Genomic DNA, 18,923 nt, shown 5'->3' on the forward strand with positions numbered 1-18,923 from the left:
GGAAACTGTCCTGGTGCGATGTGGACATAATTTTTGTTGAGACCATAGCAGCATGTATCACCATTTTTGGCATTACAGCAAAAAATCGTTTATTCGAATTTCACGAAACCAGGAAAGCAGTTCGTATTATCCGATGTTCGAATTATCGAATGGCCTTGAAAAACCTTACAAGCACCATTTGCATTATGGTAAATGTATTACCGTATTTAGTCACATAAAAAACCCACTTCCCATAATGAACCCACACAGCCCCGATTTGTGCCTAGAATTTGAAAAAAAAAAAAATAAATAAAATAAAAGGAAAAAGAAGGCGCCAGTTATTAGCGCGTCCCTCCCCTTCGTTTTGCGCCATCACAGTCCACAACACATTTCTTGGCAGTGCGCCAAGATTCTGCGCAGTAGTGATAATGGTGTGTTTACCTTTTCATGTTCCAGCAGAGGGGGGGAATGTACAGTCGTGAGCAAAAGTGGACAGACCATGTGCTTTGAGAAAACTACCCGCCAGCTTTTTCTGACAGTGAAAGAGTTATTTCTGAGAAATGCATTAGGTACCATGCATAGTATACTTGCCTTCTTGCCCAAGCAATTTTCTCTAACACATCTTTTTATACATCAAAAAAGCAATCGTAGAAGTTAGCGTGGTCTCTCCACTTTTGCTCACGACTGTACTTGGCAAAGTGCCAGCGGTTTTCCGGTTATGCAAGTCTACTTTTCAGTACGTTTGCTTTAACATGCTATGAGCAATTGGGGAGGTTGGGATGGCGCTGGGGCGGTCATCGTCTAATGCCACTCAAATCATTGGAACGCACGATAGCAGCAAACGCCTTCTGATGGGAACGATGCTGAACCCTCGCGTCATGATCGCGTGCTTCCGTTGACTGCCTAATGGGTGGAAGGATGGATGGCTGTCGCGCAGAAAGAAAAAGTCAACCTGTAGTGTCCGTCCGAAATCATAGGCTTTCATGGAGGTTGGCTGGGACTGCACTGACACCACTTGTCTGTATTTACAAATTAACAGGGCTGGAATTAACGAATATTTAGTTGCGAGTTTCAGACGTTGTGCGGAAGAGATAGCAGGCAGCTGCTGTCGCGGCCGCCGTCCCCTTTCTCCAACACCGCTGGCCGCCGCGCTGGTCATGGCGCCATGTAGGTTTTACCTACTCTTCCATGGTTTTACCTGGTTCCATCTTCTGTCCCCGTTTTGGACGTGTGCAGCCTCTAACTATTCTGCTGTTTCGCAGAGGGTTTAATTTTTTTGGCTCGTAATGTGCGCCAAGCCGCCCAGACATGGCGGCACATAGTTCAAATTATTCATAGCGGAACTGACTCGCATTCTAATTAACGGACTTTATTTTGTACACAAATCTCTTGGAGCTTGGCTGGACCAAGTAGTGCAGTTCAAATTATCTAAATTTAAATTAACGAGCTTTCACTAAAATGAGCGGTGATTAACTCTGCTCCAAATAATTTTCTCTGATTAAACGAAAAATAGTGTGGAAATTTCAATTGCCAAACTTTCTCTTAAATGAGGATACATGTTCCTTCTTGTAGATGTTTAAGTTCGGCAGTGCATGCAAATGTGCTGCAGTTGGCCTTTGGGCTGGTTTTGCAATGAGGGGTGATACTTAGAGCCACAGTATCACGCTGGCATTTTGACTTCCTCTTACTTTGATGGCATTCTTACTATTAGGCACACCAGATTTTTTCCATTTGTGCTGCTCTATGAGTACATTAGAAATGCCATTTTCCTGAAAATGACACTGTCATATTTATTAAAGTTGTATTTACTTGGCTGTTTAGCCATTGTCACATAGAGTTTGGATGGTAACATTCTATAAATGGCTTCTATGGCTTTCAAACAGGGAACCCACATAGTATACCATATGTATCTTGAGTTGAAAAATATATACCTGATGCTATAAATCTGATACAGCACTAGAGTGAAGTAGCATGCACCAATGCCCTTGATATACATTTGTGGTGTTACGGTTAACGGCCTACCAGTGGGCTTAGGCTTTTTCAAGAATAGCATCCGGCGCTGTGTGTGTGCATAGGCAATGGAGCTAAAAGTATTTCATTGGTGATACTTTCACCATTCATTGTTAACTAAAGCAGGAATGCAAGTACCATCAATTTTTTGCACTTTCTATGTTGCGAGCATTTTTCTAAGCATGCTGCCAACATAGATCTCAAACCTACCTCGTCTCTGCTTTCTGCCGTCAGGAGGCCATTTACTAAGTGGTGTTCATCAGTAATTCAGATTGGCATCTATTACAGATTAGGTTTCAACACCTTTTTGAGGTGTTTTAGTGCTAAATGGGAACTTTGAAACCTGGTGAACTAGACCAATTAGGCGTGTCATCTTTTCTCTGGATTGCACTGCTTTCTTAGGAACTATAATTCAAGGGCAGGTGCATTCAAACCAGGGGCAGCTCTCATGGATGGAGCTCCTTCATTTTCCATCTATACACAACTTGGAGGGCCTTCTAAGAACAGGGTACCTGCCGCTTTTGGGCTATTCCTCTGCCCACGAGAGACACACAGATAGGCCAAGGCGGAGCATGAGGTCGGGGATTCCGGTCGTCAGCAGAGAGGCGGCACGCCAAGAACCGGCAGCAAGGGCAAAGCACAAAGACCCCAGCGCAGAATGTACCTACAAGGTGATAGGGTACCTCATTTTTATACCCTGTGTGGGGACCGGTTTTCCCGACCCACACGGGAGGATGAAGAGGTCTGTGGAGGCCGTGATAGGAAGTCCAGGAAGTGCACGCAGGATTTGAATGCACTTAGTGCGGGCCCAACACGCTTTTGTCATGATTTGTACTGTACTCTACGTACTATAATAAGATGCCTAGGGAATTGTCAGGAAAAAAAAAAAGATGTTAACATGGGGGTCTTCAGTGAGTGCATTGCTAGAGTACAGCAAGCCCTCCACACATAATCCGTGCTCAGTTGCATGACCATTTTGCTTCACGCAGTTACAGCGTTCACACCGTGGGCACTGAGCTGGATTTTGTCTCTTTGTTCTCATCCCTGAAGCGAGCACAGTGTTATACCAGTTTGTTTTGTACCAATTGCTACAGCTTTCACGAAGTTCCTTCTGGTGCTGATTAGGAACTAAGCTACATACAAAAGAACTTTCCATGCAAGAAGCTCAAATCGGTAACGAGCGAAATCAATATTCACTATTAAATCCTTAGTGTACACGTCATATGTTAAGCAGTAAAACAAGGCAGCTGCATTTATGAAAGGTGCGCAGAAGAGAAGTTCCATGCCATTTTTTTTTTTTTTTTCCCCAGTAAAAACTGGTTCTATGGCTCTTATTGGTTACGATGATTTTTCCGGCAGCAGCATAGATATTTATTCTGAGAAATTATATTTAAATTACCTTTTTGGGGGGGAGCAACACTACACTAGTCGTCGAGCTATTTCGCGTGGCACAGCATAGGCCAAACTGCGCATACACGAGGAGCCGCGTGACCTCAGATGCAGCAGTTGGTGCGATGGAGCTGCCATCGCAGCCGCACGCTCTACGGGTGTTGCAAAAATGACGTCATAACCAAAGCCGGCGCCAGCTGCGCATCACTCTTCATTGGTTGTGTGAAGAAGTGGTGTGTGTGGTGTATATATAGCTAGAAGCGCGCGGCCAAAATCGACCAGCTGTAGGGAAGGAGAGCTGGCCATTGCTCGGCGCATAGCCTAAGCTATGCTAAGCGTAGTCGCGCAGCTGTTGCTTTCGCAACTCAACTAGGTTGAACTGGAGCTAAACCATTGCCAATTTTGTTTTTATTGCTTGATTTAAACACTGGCTGGCAAGACTGAAAAAGTCTCTATTATAATCACTGTTTGAAAGGAAGTGGGAGGCTAGCCTAGGCTCGGGGATTGGCATGCTAAAAACTGTTATGCTGTACAGCTTGCTTGGCTGGTAACATTTTCTTTTTTTTGGTGGGGGGGGGGGGGGGGGGGTCATTTTCTAGCCTATAAAAAGCAGTGGTTGCTGTATAGTTAGGGTCATTGTAATGATAAGTAGCAATCTATCTATGCAGGTCAACTTCAATTCTCATATTTTCTTGTGCATGAGTTGTGTGTTTTTGCTCCTGAATTTTTGTTTGGTGCATCTTGTTACAGAGCTACTTATGTGGTGTAAAAGTTGCTACTGCAGGTCGTTTTGTGCTATACCTGTTAGCTTTGTTTGAAAGGTGAATTGGTGTCTAAACGAGGAAGAACTTGTTATTTTTCCAGTGGTATTTAATGGGTTAAACCACAATTGCAGGCACCATAACCAGACTGAATGTGGTAGCGGTTTCGCCATTGCATACAGTTGAACTGTATTTTGTGGTGTTCTAATTTTGATGTCACATCTTATTGGCTTCACGTGCACAATTCTATCTAACATGACATCATTTGTGAGGTCAAGGAACTATAATGCAAAATATAAGTTGCATGCTGCTGAATATGCGCTGCACGTATGTTGGTTTGAAGTGAGTGACAAAAAAGATGCCTGCAACTGGTGCAAATCAACAAAAGTCCTCTCAGTGAAGCCAACAAAAAAGACACCACCCTAATAAGGTACGCTAGTCAGAGCTAGAGAATTGTTTGTGCATGGCAGTTTCTGCAAGCATTTAGTTTTGTTACTCAACTGGAGAAGGGCTTCTCGGTATGTAATAGCTCTGTGTTGCAGAAAACCTCGCATCATCGGCATTGCCAACAAACCAAAAATTGGCAAGGCTATCCTTGTAACATAGACAAACAAGAATATTACAAATAAATTGGGTTAATTAGGGTAAGTATTGGAAATCGAACCAAAGCCCTTTGGTTGCTAGATGACCAAGCTTGTTTGTTGATTCAGGCACGTTTGTTTATTCAGGTTTGGTGATTCAGGCTTGTTAGGATGGGATGTAGAGAATGAGTAGTGGTCTTTGACTTTGTGGCATGTCTTGAAGGCAATTATTGATGCTAACAGTAATTAATGTAGGGTAATGAGAAGTTAGTATTTTAATGAAAAGTTGCTTTGCCATCCAAAGGAGGTGCCATTGTGAATAAAAAAAGAAGAAAAGGAATGCACACACCAAAGCAAATCATTGCCTCAAGTACGATAAGTAGGTGTAAGCGAACGACAAGCAGGAATAGGCTGAATGAAAGGTGATGAATGTTATCGCATTCCACTCTTGAGGTGGAGCTTAAGCGTCTCTCAAGTTTCTTTATGGAGACTGCTTAATGAACAGGTTGTCTTACACACCGATGCGAGTTATGCATAACTTTTTTTTTTTCTTTTTGAGAAACTACCATTTGGAGGAATATTTTACTTGTACATGTGTGCTACTTGTTAACTTGAAAATATGGTAGGCCTCACTGCCCCTTTAATTAACGGGCTGGAAGATGGTAGTGATTGCTTCATATGTCACAGCTTGAAGCTGGGCTTCGTCCAGGAAAAACAAGATAAGTTCCGTAAAACAGACTGAGCAAATCGGTTTTAGATGCAATATTTATAGCCTCAATACATGGTTTACAGTTTTGGTAAATAGCTTCCTGGATGTAAATAGTTTCTACTCTCCAAGCTTTTATGCCTCTGCTGTGATCTTGGAATTTGGTCTGAACTATTCAGGGGAGGATATGAAAAAGTAGCCTGTGAACACCCTAAATATAAAGCTGAAAAAAAAAAAAAAAAGTTTTCTTGCAAGCAGCATTGCATTGCTTACTTTTATTTTTTGCTTTTCTTTCTGTTGCATACTTGGTCACTTTATTTCGGCAATTCGGGGTGCCCATTTGTGCACATATATTTTTTGCTAGTTGTGTAGATTGCAAAGTACCTCTGGATTGGATTTTTTTTTTTTTTTTTTTTTTTGCATAGGGGCAGGTTTTGATCTCGTGGTAAACAGCTTATGCGTTGCATTGGTTTGCAGGCAAATGTGCTGTTGAATACAAAGGAAGTGTATAGCGTGAGTAACTATTGGGTGCAAAATGTGCTTCCAGATTCGGTTGCGGTTGGAACACTGGAATCAGTCTGAGGAGCTTCTGCATAGCGCCTACAAAGACCAGCACCTGGATGTGTGCTATGCCATCCACAGGATGCGCCTCGAGCACTGCTTTCATTTTGTTGCCAGTCTGACACAGGTTTGTAGAATTAGTTGTAGTTTTGATGGACATTCGGGTCTTCTCGGTATGAAAGGGGACAACCAGCTTGCACTGAATGGGAACTAGTTTTTGGCTATTTCTCTGCTAAAGTTGAAAGTGATGTTTGGATACCACATCCCTTAGAAAGAAAAAAAAAAAAAAGAAGTGTGCTTGTCATGTCTAATTGTGAAATTTCATTGATTAAATGTTCATACTTCCCATTGCAGTCTTAGTGGGGTTTTTGATATTCATGTGTATCACGGGGTCATTAACAATGTGTAACTGCTTTTTGGTACCATCTTTTAGTGATAGTCATGCCTTGGCATTTCAAAACACTGACCTGATGTGTGGTCCATTGTATCTTTGTGCAGAAAAGTAACAGTGGGGATAAATAGGCTTCTGTGACAGTAATTCATTAGAACTTTCTGTTGGGCGAGTTGGTAGTTCATTTAGATGTGGGGATTTTAAGTACAAACAAAGACAAGGACAAGAGAGGCAACACACACACACACAAGCGCTATCAACTTTATTGGCGGAAGGCAATAGTGTCCTTTTCAACGCGATTCACTTTTTCAACGCTACTACCTGTTGGTTCCCTAGCAAAGGTGTCTTTTCATGTGAAACACACGCCCACCCATGCATATACTTTGCTTTCTGGTTTTTACCTTTGATTCTTTTTTTTTTTTTCTTTTTCATTGTTATTCGTTTTGGTTTCATTCTCCTCCCACTATTCGGCCTATATATGGTGTTGCCTTCCACCAATGAAGTCAGTTAATAGGTAGCGCTTGTGTGTTTGTGTCGCCTCTCTTGTTCTTGTCTTTGTTGATGCTTAAAATTCCTACATCATGCTGTGAACTTTAAGTATAGTAGGTTAGAAGGTCACACGTAACCGATTCTCATGACCCTTAATGACTTACTCACTGACGCTTTCTCTCTGTAGCAGATGATGCAAAAGCTCTACCAGACGACGGATGCATGTGGTGATGCGTGAAGTAGTTGGCAAACTTGCTGGATATAATGTAGGTACTGGGACTCTAGTGCTGTATTCTTAGTCAGGCCGATTGCAGTGAATGGATGAATTGGATAGTAGGAGGATGAAATGCAGCTTATAGATATCATAGGTTTGGTACTGCGCTAAGGGTATTTGAAATTCCAGGATCACTTGCTATGCTGAATCACTGTGAAGCTATCGGGGGCACAAATGCATTTGATGGACAGGAAAACACACACAGTGAATGTTTTGGAATCGGGCAACCTGTTATCTTTCATGTGATGTTCTTATGTGGTCCTTGCTTGATTTGGTCAGAATTAATCAGAAGGTATGTTGGCTGTGCCTCTTCTGGCCAAAAACCAGTTTTTTGCAAAAGCAGTACTAGTAGTGCCATCTCTCATGTGAGACGGATCAGAGTATATGGTGCAAGACAACGAGGGGTCTATATTTGTGGGTGTTCATTCACTGTGCTGTGAAATATTGTGATTGGCTTTCATGTCATATTTCACAGTTCACAAACGTAATACATGCCCGCTTGGGGTGATTGCTGCGGACAGCAGTGAGCTGCCGAAGTACCACAACTAAAGGGCCCAAGTAGGGGCGAAACGCAAAGGCATCCGTGTTCTGTGAGATGACAGTGCAGGTTAAAGGTCTCCAGGTGATTGAAATTGCTCCGGAACCCTCCACTACACAACTGTGCTTTCGCTCCCCACCTTCCTCCCTTCCCTTAGGATGTGGTTCAGGTGTTCACAGAACGTGTGATAAGATACTGTGCCTTTCCTTTCCTATAAAGCAATTAATTACAGGGCCCAAGTAGTTTTGAGTAAATTCCGGCACTTGTTGGCAGAGGTCGGCGCACTCACAGGGAGTTCACTCATGTCACCTCGTTCACGCTCATACCCGTGAGTGCTAGTGTGAATGTGAGTGAGTGAGTGTGAGCGTGAGGGGATGCGAGATTGAGCGCTAGTGACTGGGCATGAGTGTGAGTGAGTATGAGTGCTAGTGAATGCATGCGAGGGTGTGAGCAGCCATGTATGTAATGAGGGTGAGCGAGTGGAGAGTGTCAGAGGAGTCAGTGAGTGTCTGAAAATAACAAGCATGGTTCATGTTATTTCAGAATTCACATGTTATTTGCAAATTACAATAAACTGGAATTGCACAGACGTGTATACCATACTGAAAAATCCAGTACAACTTTTACACAGCATTCCGTGTTCCAGCTTTTTGCATGGAAGCACCTGCGTGATACTGGGTGGAGCTGTCATATTGCTGCTGAATACAGTAAATTCTCAGTAATTGGGTTCTAGGGACAAGAAAAAAATGTCGGAATTAACTGAAAGCTCGAATTATCGAGTAGGCCTAAAAAGACTGCCGTAAACTGCTTGCATCACAGTAATTTTATCAGATAAACACTTCTTGGATGGATATCTGCATTTGGGATGAAAGAAAAGACATTTTTACCGGGTTTGGTCAACTGCTTCGCTTTGTGCATACTGCCGTTAAAGCCCGCTTTCCAAAAGGGAAGGTCCCTCTTCACAAAACGGCCCAGTCACGTTTTGAGGATGCTTCACTGCACAGCTCACGCGGTCAAGTGCACAGTGCTGGCCAGCTGAGGTGAACATGAAAATTTTCGGTGTATTCCAGAATTTTTTAATGTTTGGAAATTCCTAATATCTGTTTTTCTAATGCGAATAGAATAAGAAGCTTAGTCGATTCGTATTAGAAATGTTGGCACACCCCTACAAATAACACAAGGAACATTATTGTAATATCGAAAATCCGTGTCAGTCCTAGACAATCCTTGTCTTCGCTCTGCTCTATCACGAGCGTGTGCCTTCTCGAGGCGAGGAAACTGAAGTTGAGGTGCTGGCCCTACCTAGTTCGCTCCTGCTCTGTGGTCATCGGTGACTTTCATAGAGACTTTACCCCGTCAACATCAACCCGATTGGGTCAAAACGCTTCTTGTCCTCATCATACGGGAAGAGGAAATCGCCAACCCAGCTTTCTGAATGTGTCCTCAGGCAGCACAGTAAGCTTCCATATGCATCACATATTGCGTTGTGTGCTCTGTAAGCGGTGCAAACATGACATGTTTAGTTTGCCGTGTGCCCTTAAGTACAGTGGCACTGTTTAGTGACAAAAAGTCAAAGTTCATCAGCACTAGGTTGAAGAAGCTTTTATCCTCAAAATGTTGATGCTAATGGTCAGCACATTGCGAGTCTTTCTTTTTATTCTAAGAAGTGAAAGGTTACAGATATGGCATTTAAACCTGCAAATTGCAGCTACAGTACGTCAGGGGGAGTGTGAGTGGTTATGAGTGCGGGAGTGGTTGGGAGAGGGAATGAGAGGATGCAAGGGTGAATGGCCATGAGTGTGAGTTTATGTGAGTGGTTGTGAGTACATGTGAGTGCAAGCTGTCGTGAGCGAATGTGAATGGACATGAGTGGGAGAGAGCAGAGAGTAGTGTGTGTGTGAGTGTGAGTGGTTGGTTGTGGTAATGAGTGCAAGCAGACATGCGTGAGTGGTTGTGAGTGTATGCGAATGGGAATGAGTGATTGTGAATGTGAGTGGTGATGAGTATGATTGAGTGAGCGTGAGTAGTAGGAATGTGTTTAGTTTGCCATGCCGTAGTGTTCCTTGGAGTATAGTGACGCCATCTAGTGACAAGAAGTCAAGCACATCATTACTAGGTCGAATAAACATTTGCCTGTTATTGTTGACGACAAATTGACAATGGCGAGTACATTGCGAGCCTTTATTTTTGTTCCAAGAAAAACTAAGCAGGAAAAGACTGCAAATATGCCAATTGAACTTGCAACTGCAGGACATCAAGGGGGAGGGTGAGTGGATGAGTGCAGGAGTAGATGTGAATGGGTGGGAGTGGGAATGAAGGGGTGTGAGTGGCCATGAGTGAGTGTATGTGAGTGCAAATAGTTATGTGCGTGTGTATACATGAGTGCAAGGAGATAGTAGTGTGAGGGAGGTGAGTGTGAGTGGTCATGAGCGGATGTATGTGAGTGACTGTTGGTGGTAATCCAGGGTAGAATGATAGAAAGAGGATGACTACACAGTAGCTAAACGAGGCTCCCCCTTTACCCTTGTTCAGCGTTCCTTCATGTTGGTGGTAATAAGCGTCAGTGAACATGCGTGAGTGGCTGCAATTCTGTGTAAGTGGGAGTGTGAGAGGGCTTTATTGTGAGCGTGTGGATTGTAGGTGAGCAGGAATGAGTGTGAGCGAGTAGATGTGAGTGGGAATGTGGATGAATGTGAGTGAGCGGATATTAGTGTGAGTGCAATTAAATGGATGTGAGTTTCTGTGTGAGTGAGGGGAGGTGGGTGTCACTACTTGTGAGTGAGCCCCTCCTCATGACCTATGCTTGGTAGTGGCGGCCCTTTTTCCTGTTTCGGTTTGGTTTGGTTTGTGGGGTTTAACGTCCCAAAGCAACTCAGGCTATTAGAGACGCCATAGTGGAGGACTCCGGAAATTTCGACCACCTGGGGTTCTTTAACGTGCACCGGCATCGCACAGCACAGAGACGCCTTGCTCTTCGCCTACATCGAAAAGCTGCCGCCGAAGCCGGGATTCGATCTCGCGTCCTTGGGAACAGTAGTCGAGCGCCATAACCACTGCGCCAACAACGGGTTTTGCGAGCGATTCCTAGTTCATTCGCCTGTACAGTTAAACCTCGGTATAACAAATTTCAGTATAACAAAACCCTCGATGTAACGAAATTACAAGGAATAGATAACATAATGCCCATTGGAAACCATGTATATATTATATTGATATAACGAAGTAAATGTTTTAATTATTTTATTACAGCGAAATCTTCAGACAAATAAATTTTACCTCGAAGGACAAAAATTTCGCAGAGGCGACGACGACCATGGGGAAAGCGTTGCTAGCGCGCGAGACGGGCTTCCTGGGGTGCGCGGCATTCGCTCCCTCCAAGCAAGAGATAAGCGATAAGCCGCTAGAGTATCCGCGCCCTCGCCTCCTTTATTATTTTTCTCTCTCCCTCTGTCTTTTTGCTTTGTTGCAAAGGGAGGAGAGCGGCGGCTCCATATTTCCCCCTCCCTTGTTCTTGCTCTGCTCACTCCTTTGCTGCTATCCTAAGTACCTCTTCCCCGTGCGGCATGCCTGCAGAGGCTGATGCTTCAACGTGCATGTCCATCTGTCACTGGCCCTTCGCATGGCTCTCGTACGGCCGCTGCTTCCACAGTCATTATTCGTGCGCTGCTTGCCGCTCGTTCTGCCAATTCCGACTCTCCTCTGCTTCCGTTTCCTGCGTGCATTGCCGCAGTCGCTGTTTATATCCTGCTGTCTGCTCGGTTCGTCCAGTCTCCCCTACGACTCTCCTTCACTTTGATTTCCCGCGTGCGTTGCCGCCATGAGTGGTTATAAGCAGAAAGCGCTTTCACTCTAGCAGAAAGCAGCAATTCTGGAAGTTGTTTTGAAAGGCAAGAAAAAGAAATAGTCGCGGCTCGATTCGCCATATCTCAGAGTGTGCTTTCAACAATACTAAAGGCCAAGGACTCCATCCTCAGCTCTGCAAAGTGTGGCACGAGGGCTGAGCGTAAGTGATTGAGGACGGGTACCTACGTAGATGTGGACAAGGCTGTGTACTTGTGGTTTATGGATGCCAGAGCACAGAATGTGCCAGTGAGTGGGGCAATTTTGCAACAGAAAGCAAAGGACTTCGGTTGCCAGCTTGACAAGGACGCCTTCAAGGCTAGCAGTGGTTGTCTCCACCATTTCAAGTCCCGTCACGGGATTGTCGGACAGGTGCTCTACGAGGAGTCGACGTCGGCTGACGACCTGAAGCCGCTACTTGGCTGGATAAGGAAATGCCAAGAATACCGACAAGGTACTAGCCATCAGAGATGTACAATGTGGATGGAACTGGATTTTTTTATCAAATGCTACCAAATTGGACTCTAGCACTAAAAGGGGATCGCTGTCACGGCGGGAAGCAGAGCAAGCTGCACATCACAGCTCTTCTCTGCGTAAACATGGATGCCACCGACGAATGGGTGCCGCTTGTGATTGGCAAAAGTAAGAAGCCGCAATGTTTTAAGAACGCTCAGAAGCTGAAAGCTGAGTACACTTCAAACAACAAGACGTGGATGTCCCGCGACATCTTTCGTGACTGGCTCCAAGCATTTGACAAGGAAATGGAGCGTGACGGCCGCACTGTTTGCCTCTTGGTGGACTACTGTTCCGCCCATCACTTCGACAACATGGAGATGAAAAATGTCGAGCTACGGTTTTTCACGCCGAACTGTACTTCACTGATTCAGCCGCTCGACCAGGGGTTAATAAACAGTGTAAAGTGTGTGTATAGTCGTCGGTTGATCGACAAGCTGCTGCTCAATCTCTGCTTGAAAGGTTCACCAAGGTGGACATTTTTCAAGCTTTGGAAATGTTCGATGCATCCTGAAAGGCGATGTCGAAGGACCTGATTCAGAACTGTTTCCGGAAGGCCGGATTTGAGAATGTTGCGGCTGGAACGAGTGCCCCTGAAGAACGCGACAGGTCCGATGCCAATGAAAGAGCTCCGTTCGCTGCCCATGCACTTGGACACGGCGAGGGAGACGATCAGGCCAACCTTTAAGAAGCATGGAGATGCCTGGAAGGTGACGGGGCCGTTCCTGACTGTGTCGCTTTGGAAGACTTACTCTACGCCGACAATTCCATTGTTGCTACTGAGAAAGTGATGGACGACTCCATTGTGCAAGACATGCGGGGAAACACGCAGGAGGACCCAGGTAGTGACACTGATGCCGAAGATGGCGAAACCCCAGTAACCGTGAAGTGCTTAATGCAATTGACATTCTGTGGTGCTACACGGGTTTAACAGGACAGCAAGAAGAAATGCAATCCCTGTGGGCCTATGAGTGCAGTGTTAGGCCATCTCTGATATCTAAACGGACAAAAAAGAAGGGTACGGATTACTTTCAGAGGAAATAAAAACGAAGTCCTTACAACTGGCAAGTGCTTTGGTAATGTTTCTGCATGCTAGGCGCAGAATTTCGATACAACGAAATTTCATTATAACAAAGTAAACTGCTGATTTTAACGACCTTGTTGTATAGAGGTTTAACTGCGCTATCCTTTCCTTCTTTTTCGTTTTTGAACTCTGTTTTGACATACAAGAGATATGTTTTGGGGGGCCAAAAATTTTATTGCAGCTGCGTGGCAAAAACAGTGAAAAGCATGCTAACTCAATAATTTGTGCCTATGCATCCTAGTTGGAATAGTTTTCTTAGAGAGCATGTGGTCACCACACCTAATCTTGTTTTTGGAAGGCACATTTTACAAAGGTTAGAGTACAAAAATACCTGTATGCAGTACAATGTTAAAATTTTTCTTGACTCGTTATCGAGGCATTCTTTCTTACCTAAACCTTATTCGTAGCATAGTGTACCCAGTATGAACGAACAAATTATGTCTTTGAGGTACTTAAATGAATACTGTGTTAATAGCGGCTCAAAAGCTTGCCTGCTGCCTGCTGTTTTGATTACAATGTTCATAACTAATGTTTATGGTGTATAGGCTCCCAAAGCATCGCTGGGCGGCGCTGCGGCTCCTGATGGGCAACACCATCTGTGGCAGAAAAACACACACTGAGGCGCCGCCGGCTCGGCTTGCTGCCTTCGCAGCATGCGCCGCGTGCTTTCTCTCGCACGAGCACGCACCCCTGACGCTCCCCCGCAGGCGCATCGCGACATGCCGCCTGCATTCCGTCTTGATGATTGGACAACCTGCCGCGTATTTCTATGGAGGAAACGTAATTATAGGCGAGAAAATTTTTATTCATGTCTGCACTGTCGAGCAGACGACAGACTGCGATGAGTAAATATTGATTGTGAATGGGTTTCCCACGTTAGCGAAAACGTAGGAAGTGTATCTCGAGGTAAGGCTGCTATGTAATTATATTGTCGTATATAATATGTTTAAAAACTGTGAAAGTATTATCGGTACTCTGAAATAAAGCAGCTCGCTTATTGATCATCGTTTTGGCCTGTAGCATGAGATCTATATACGTTTTTGTTTTTATTATTATGATGTTACTAAAGCAAATCTTGCAGTAGAAGAATAAGTTATAGTCCGAAGGAGATGTTTCTTCAAAGGCATGAACGCTAGCAGTCTCAAAAGCACATGCGTGCTCCGCGCGCTGCACGCGACATAATCGGCTCGCTGGCTCGGAAGGAAGGTGAAATCCAAGCTTGTACTACAATCGTGCTTTATTTCGGTTCTTATTAAATGGTTGTGCTTCATTTATATTTGGTTTGCATTTACGAAACTTGTGACGCGAATAGGGTACTCCGTGTGAGTAGTGTCAATCGAGCCGTAACTAGGATCGTTTTCGTATTGTGCTTCCAACATATTTTCGTTATGAATAATAATATTGGTTCATTTATTGGCCAATTGGCAGAAATCTGTAAAAGCGTCTCAGCAAAGCATGTCCCCCTCCCCCCCCCCCCCCCCCCCCCCCCCCTCCTTCCAAGAAAAAAAAAAGGCCTCGTTCCTAGATATTTTCTTGGTCGTAGGACACATTCACACATCATTGTCGATCGCGGACGTCGCACGTTGGATATCTGTTGATTTGGTTGCTTTCAGAGCACTCGAAAATCAGGGAGAGAGCATAGAAAATTGGCAAAGCAAGAGACGCGGGGAGCGAAAAGCAGGATAATCCTCCACCCCGTTCACTTTGTATACATGGTGTTAAACCATTGTACTTTTGATGCCTCTCCAAGCCGTCTTTGTCGATTGTCGACATTTCTGAGTTTATGGAGAGGGGAAAATTGGCTCTTTTCGTTTCCACAACGAATGCAAGACTTCTCAGAACAGTGTCATGCAGTTGGAAAACAGGTCTTCTGGAAATGCTTCCAATGAAATCTGCAAAGTTTCACACGTGAGCCTCATCTTTTGGTGCTTCGCCTACTATTGTGGCTACCTATGACACAATGTTACTTAGTACCTTTGTTTCGCATCAGCGGAAGCGTTTTTGTGTCGTCAGATAACCGCTAGGCACAACTTGATCGCCGCACGTGCACAGGAACCTAGCGGAGTGTTTGCTCCGGCGACGTCTCATTGTTTCACATTTCGCCACCATGCCAGGAATGTGGCGCTGTCATTGCGCGGCGAAACTTGAGCTTGGGTTCCCTATTTCAGAGGACAATCGCTGCCATCAATAGAGAGGAAGATGACGCCGAGGCCAGTTTGAAGTCTGAATTGTTTTCAAAGTTGCAAGGGATGTGTAAAACTGGTTCAGTCAAGGTATGCAACAGAGTGTGAACATTTTTTTCTTTCTCACATTATGTGACAAATAGCTGAATGCTCTACTCGAGTTCTCTGTCTTAAAGCAGGAACCTGTGAGCAGCCTATGTTTGTGTTTAGTGTTTATGCTCATGTGTGCAGTTGTAGCCCTAGCTCAGTATTGCATCTTTGCGTGTGTGCGTGGGCACATATATATATATATATATGGCAACGTTTAACGTTAAAAGCTAGTGAAGCTAGTTTAGCAGTGCTCTTAGAGGAACTAGAGGGTATGAAATGAGATGTTATAGGACTTAGTGAGGTTAGGAGGCCGAATGAGGCATATACTGTACTGAAAGACGGGCATGTACTGTGTTATCGAGGTTTACCGGAGAGGCGAGAACTAGGAGTAGGGTTCCTTGTCAATAAATATATAGCTGGTAATATAGTTGAATTCTATAGAATTAATGAGAGGGCGGCAAGCATTGTAATTAGGTTTAAGATGTATAAACTGAAGATTGTACAGGCCTACGCACCTACATGTAGTTATCATGACCATGTAGATGAAAGCTTCTACGAAGATGTGGAATTGACAGTGGGGAAGTAAAGACTAAGTATACTGCACTAATGGCCGACTTCAATGCCAAGGTAGGGAAAAAGCAGGTAGGAGACCAGGCAGTGGGTGACTATGGCCTTGGTTCTAGGAATAGCAGGGGGGAGTTATAGTTGAGTTTGCTGAGCGCATTAACTTGAGCATCATGAATACCTTCTTCAACAAATGGAACAACCGAAAGTGGACATAGAGAAGTGCATGCAGAGAAGTGAATGCATATTCTGGGCAATCACAGGCGCAGTACGCTGATACGGCTGTTCAGGTGAAAAAGGCAGAATGAAAACTTTGCACCCCTTAATTTTCATGCATGTCACAGCTACTGCGTGATCGAGCTGAATGTATTCACCCATCGTCGGTGGGGACGGGTCAACAGCCATGCTGTTTTCCAGTGCCTGCAGAGGCATGTCTACATGAACAAGAGTACATTGTTGACATTGCAATGAATGAAGAGTTAGTTCCAAGTCTGCAGAATTAGTATTATACAAAGAAAATTCTAATGTTCAGTATTCATATCGCTCACTGGACACTAAAAGATCTCATATGCTGATACTGAATGCATGTTCTGTGCAGTCACAGGTGCAGCACACTGATACGGCTGTTCAGGTGAAGAAGGCAGAATGAAAACTTTGCACCTCATAATTTTCATGCACGTCACAGTTACTGCATGATCGAGCTGATTGTATTAACCTAACGTCAGTGGGGACAGCTCATCAGCCATGCCGTTTTCCAGTGCCTGCAAAGGCATGTCTGTATGAAAAAGAGTACATTGTTGACATTGCAATGAATGAAGAGTTAGTTCCAAGCCTGCAGAATTAGTATTATACAAAGAAAAACCTAATGTTCGGTATTCATATCGTGCACTGGACACTAAAAGATCTCATATGCTGATACTGAATGCATGTTCTGGGCAGTCACAGGCGCAGCACACTGACACAGCTATTCAGGTGAAAAAGGCAGATTGAAAAATGTGCACCTCACAATTTTCATGCACGGCACAGCTATTGCATGATCGAGCGGAATGCATTCACATAATGTCTGTGTGGACGGCGTAACAGCCATGCTGTTTTCCAGTGCCTGCAAAGGCGTGCCTGCATGAGCAAGAGTACACTATTGGTATTCCAATGAATGGAGAGTTAAGAGCAATGCAAGCTTGGAAATTCCAAATGGTTCGCTCACCAGAAAAGGTGGTAGGCACAACATCTGGCTTGAGTCGTTTCCTTCCTTTGAAGTAGGACCACTCAAACTGGTCTACTGTGAAATGATCCTGCATAGGAATATGTGCAGAAGAAAGCATGTACGAACACTGTTGACTGGATTTGTATTTAAAAAAGGTCCATGTGCAACAGGTGATGCACAGTGCAATCATGGTTCGTTTGTGGAGTTTAATGTCCCAAAGGGACTCAGGTTATTATGAGAGACTCGACAGTGCAATCATGAATTCATGACAATTTTTTATGACCCCTGCAATGGAAGTGTGCAAAAAATAGCAGTAATCATGCATTACCACATTCCGCGCAATTTTACACCGTTCCCGCTGGTGAATTTACGATCAGAATTTTAACCGCAGCTTCGCGGTGACATTAACTGTAGTACACAGTGGCGAATGAACGGCAACAACGACACGCAACTGAACCGCAAGTAAGAAAATCGAGACATTAAAATTACGGAAAAGGATGCAGTTTATACCTGTTAAAACCACAGTCCGCCAGAGAAAAAGCCAGCACAACAGATAGTTTTCGTGCAAGTTATGAATCGCGTTGTTTAGTTACTTTCAGGGGACGTGTCTAGGGATCGCCCAAAAGTTAATAAACAAAGCCATTTTACAGAAAATAAGCGCAAGGAATGCATTCAGATGAAATGAAAAGAACTTACCTCGCATATTGAGCTCCTTTCGGGGCTGTTTCACGCGGCCCATACTTAAAAGCCACTGCAGTCGCCTTCCTCAGGGCACTGAATAAAAAAACTTTGCCGCTTTCGGTGCGGTTTGTGCAGTTGGCGCACTGCACCCCGTCATATTTGAAGAGAACGTTCTGCACTGCACAGCCATGCCATTAGAGCGCAAAAGAAAAGGTGGGAACACACTGTAGAAACCGATGCGACGACATCTGACGGCACTGCAAGCGGCGAGAAAAATGTTTCTCCTGTAAGTTGGCTCCTCCTGTTGCGCTTGGCAAGTTGACTCCTCCTTCGAATGGAACGTTTGACGTCATCGCCATGAGCTGCGTAGGGATGTCAGTAGCGCAACTCTGCTCCCTAGGGAGCATATACAGGAACACTACAGAGACCAGCCCAGCAGGCCACCCCACCGGCCACTGCAGGCACTCCTCTCAAGGCTGCTGGCACTCTTCCAAGTTTGCACCCTCCCACCCCCTCCCCCCTTTTACACCAACACTAAAGCTAATGCCAAGAGACACACTGTGCTGTTCTCCCCTAAGCAGCACCCCTCCCCTGGGCAGCACCTTGGGCCGCTGCCAAAAAATACACTGGACAGTGGCGGCAGTGGGAAACGAAAGGACACGCTGACTTTTTTTTTTCCAAGTTCTCTTCTTGGTGGCAAAAGTGGGAGGTGGGGTGTTATGCAACTAAATATGGTATGCGTATGTGAAGCCTGAACAAAGATTGCCCCATCCGCGTGGGCGATGCAGACATACCACTAAATCTAGTTCACTGTAATACGATAGCATCCCTTTAAAGTCCAGTTTGCATCCATTTGTTGTCACTCATTATGTGCTCCTGATATACAAAATAACTTCCGGTGCCCTTGTTAGCGCTATTATTGCGAGAATGTCTTGCTTATTTCTTGAATTTGTAATTTACATGTTTTCAGCAGTGTTCCACAAACCTGTTACTTCATTTGGGCAGCGAAAACATAGCAACCTCGACGTAACGAAATTTTCGGCTGCACATAGGACTTCGTTATATCGAGGTTCGACTGTATGCGC

General features: G+C 44.6%; 1 protein-coding gene across 3 annotated transcripts in view; it reads left to right on the plus strand.

The window, feature by feature from the left end:
- LOC146206254 (snRNA-activating protein complex subunit 1-like) overlaps positions 1–18,923 on the plus strand; it is a 96,005-nt gene that overhangs the window by 14,862 nt on the left and 62,220 nt on the right. For 2 of the 3 annotated variants that reach the window (XM_084590872.1, XM_084590870.1), the window contains exons 4-5: positions 5,974–6,114; positions 15,285–15,389. In XM_084590872.1, coding sequence (XP_084446998.1) covers positions 5,974–6,114; positions 15,285–15,389 — 246 coding nt within the window. The remainder of the gene's footprint in view (positions 1–5,973; positions 6,115–15,284; positions 15,390–18,923) is intronic. The other variant, XM_084590871.1, reaches the window with a different exon arrangement.

The sequence above is a fragment of the Amblyomma maculatum genome, chromosome 1, assembly GCF_055883805.1.
Source record: "Amblyomma maculatum isolate TAMU_Amacu chromosome 1, ASM5588380v1, whole genome shotgun sequence".
NCBI classification, from domain to species: Eukaryota; Metazoa; Arthropoda; class Arachnida; order Ixodida; family Ixodidae; genus Amblyomma; species Amblyomma maculatum.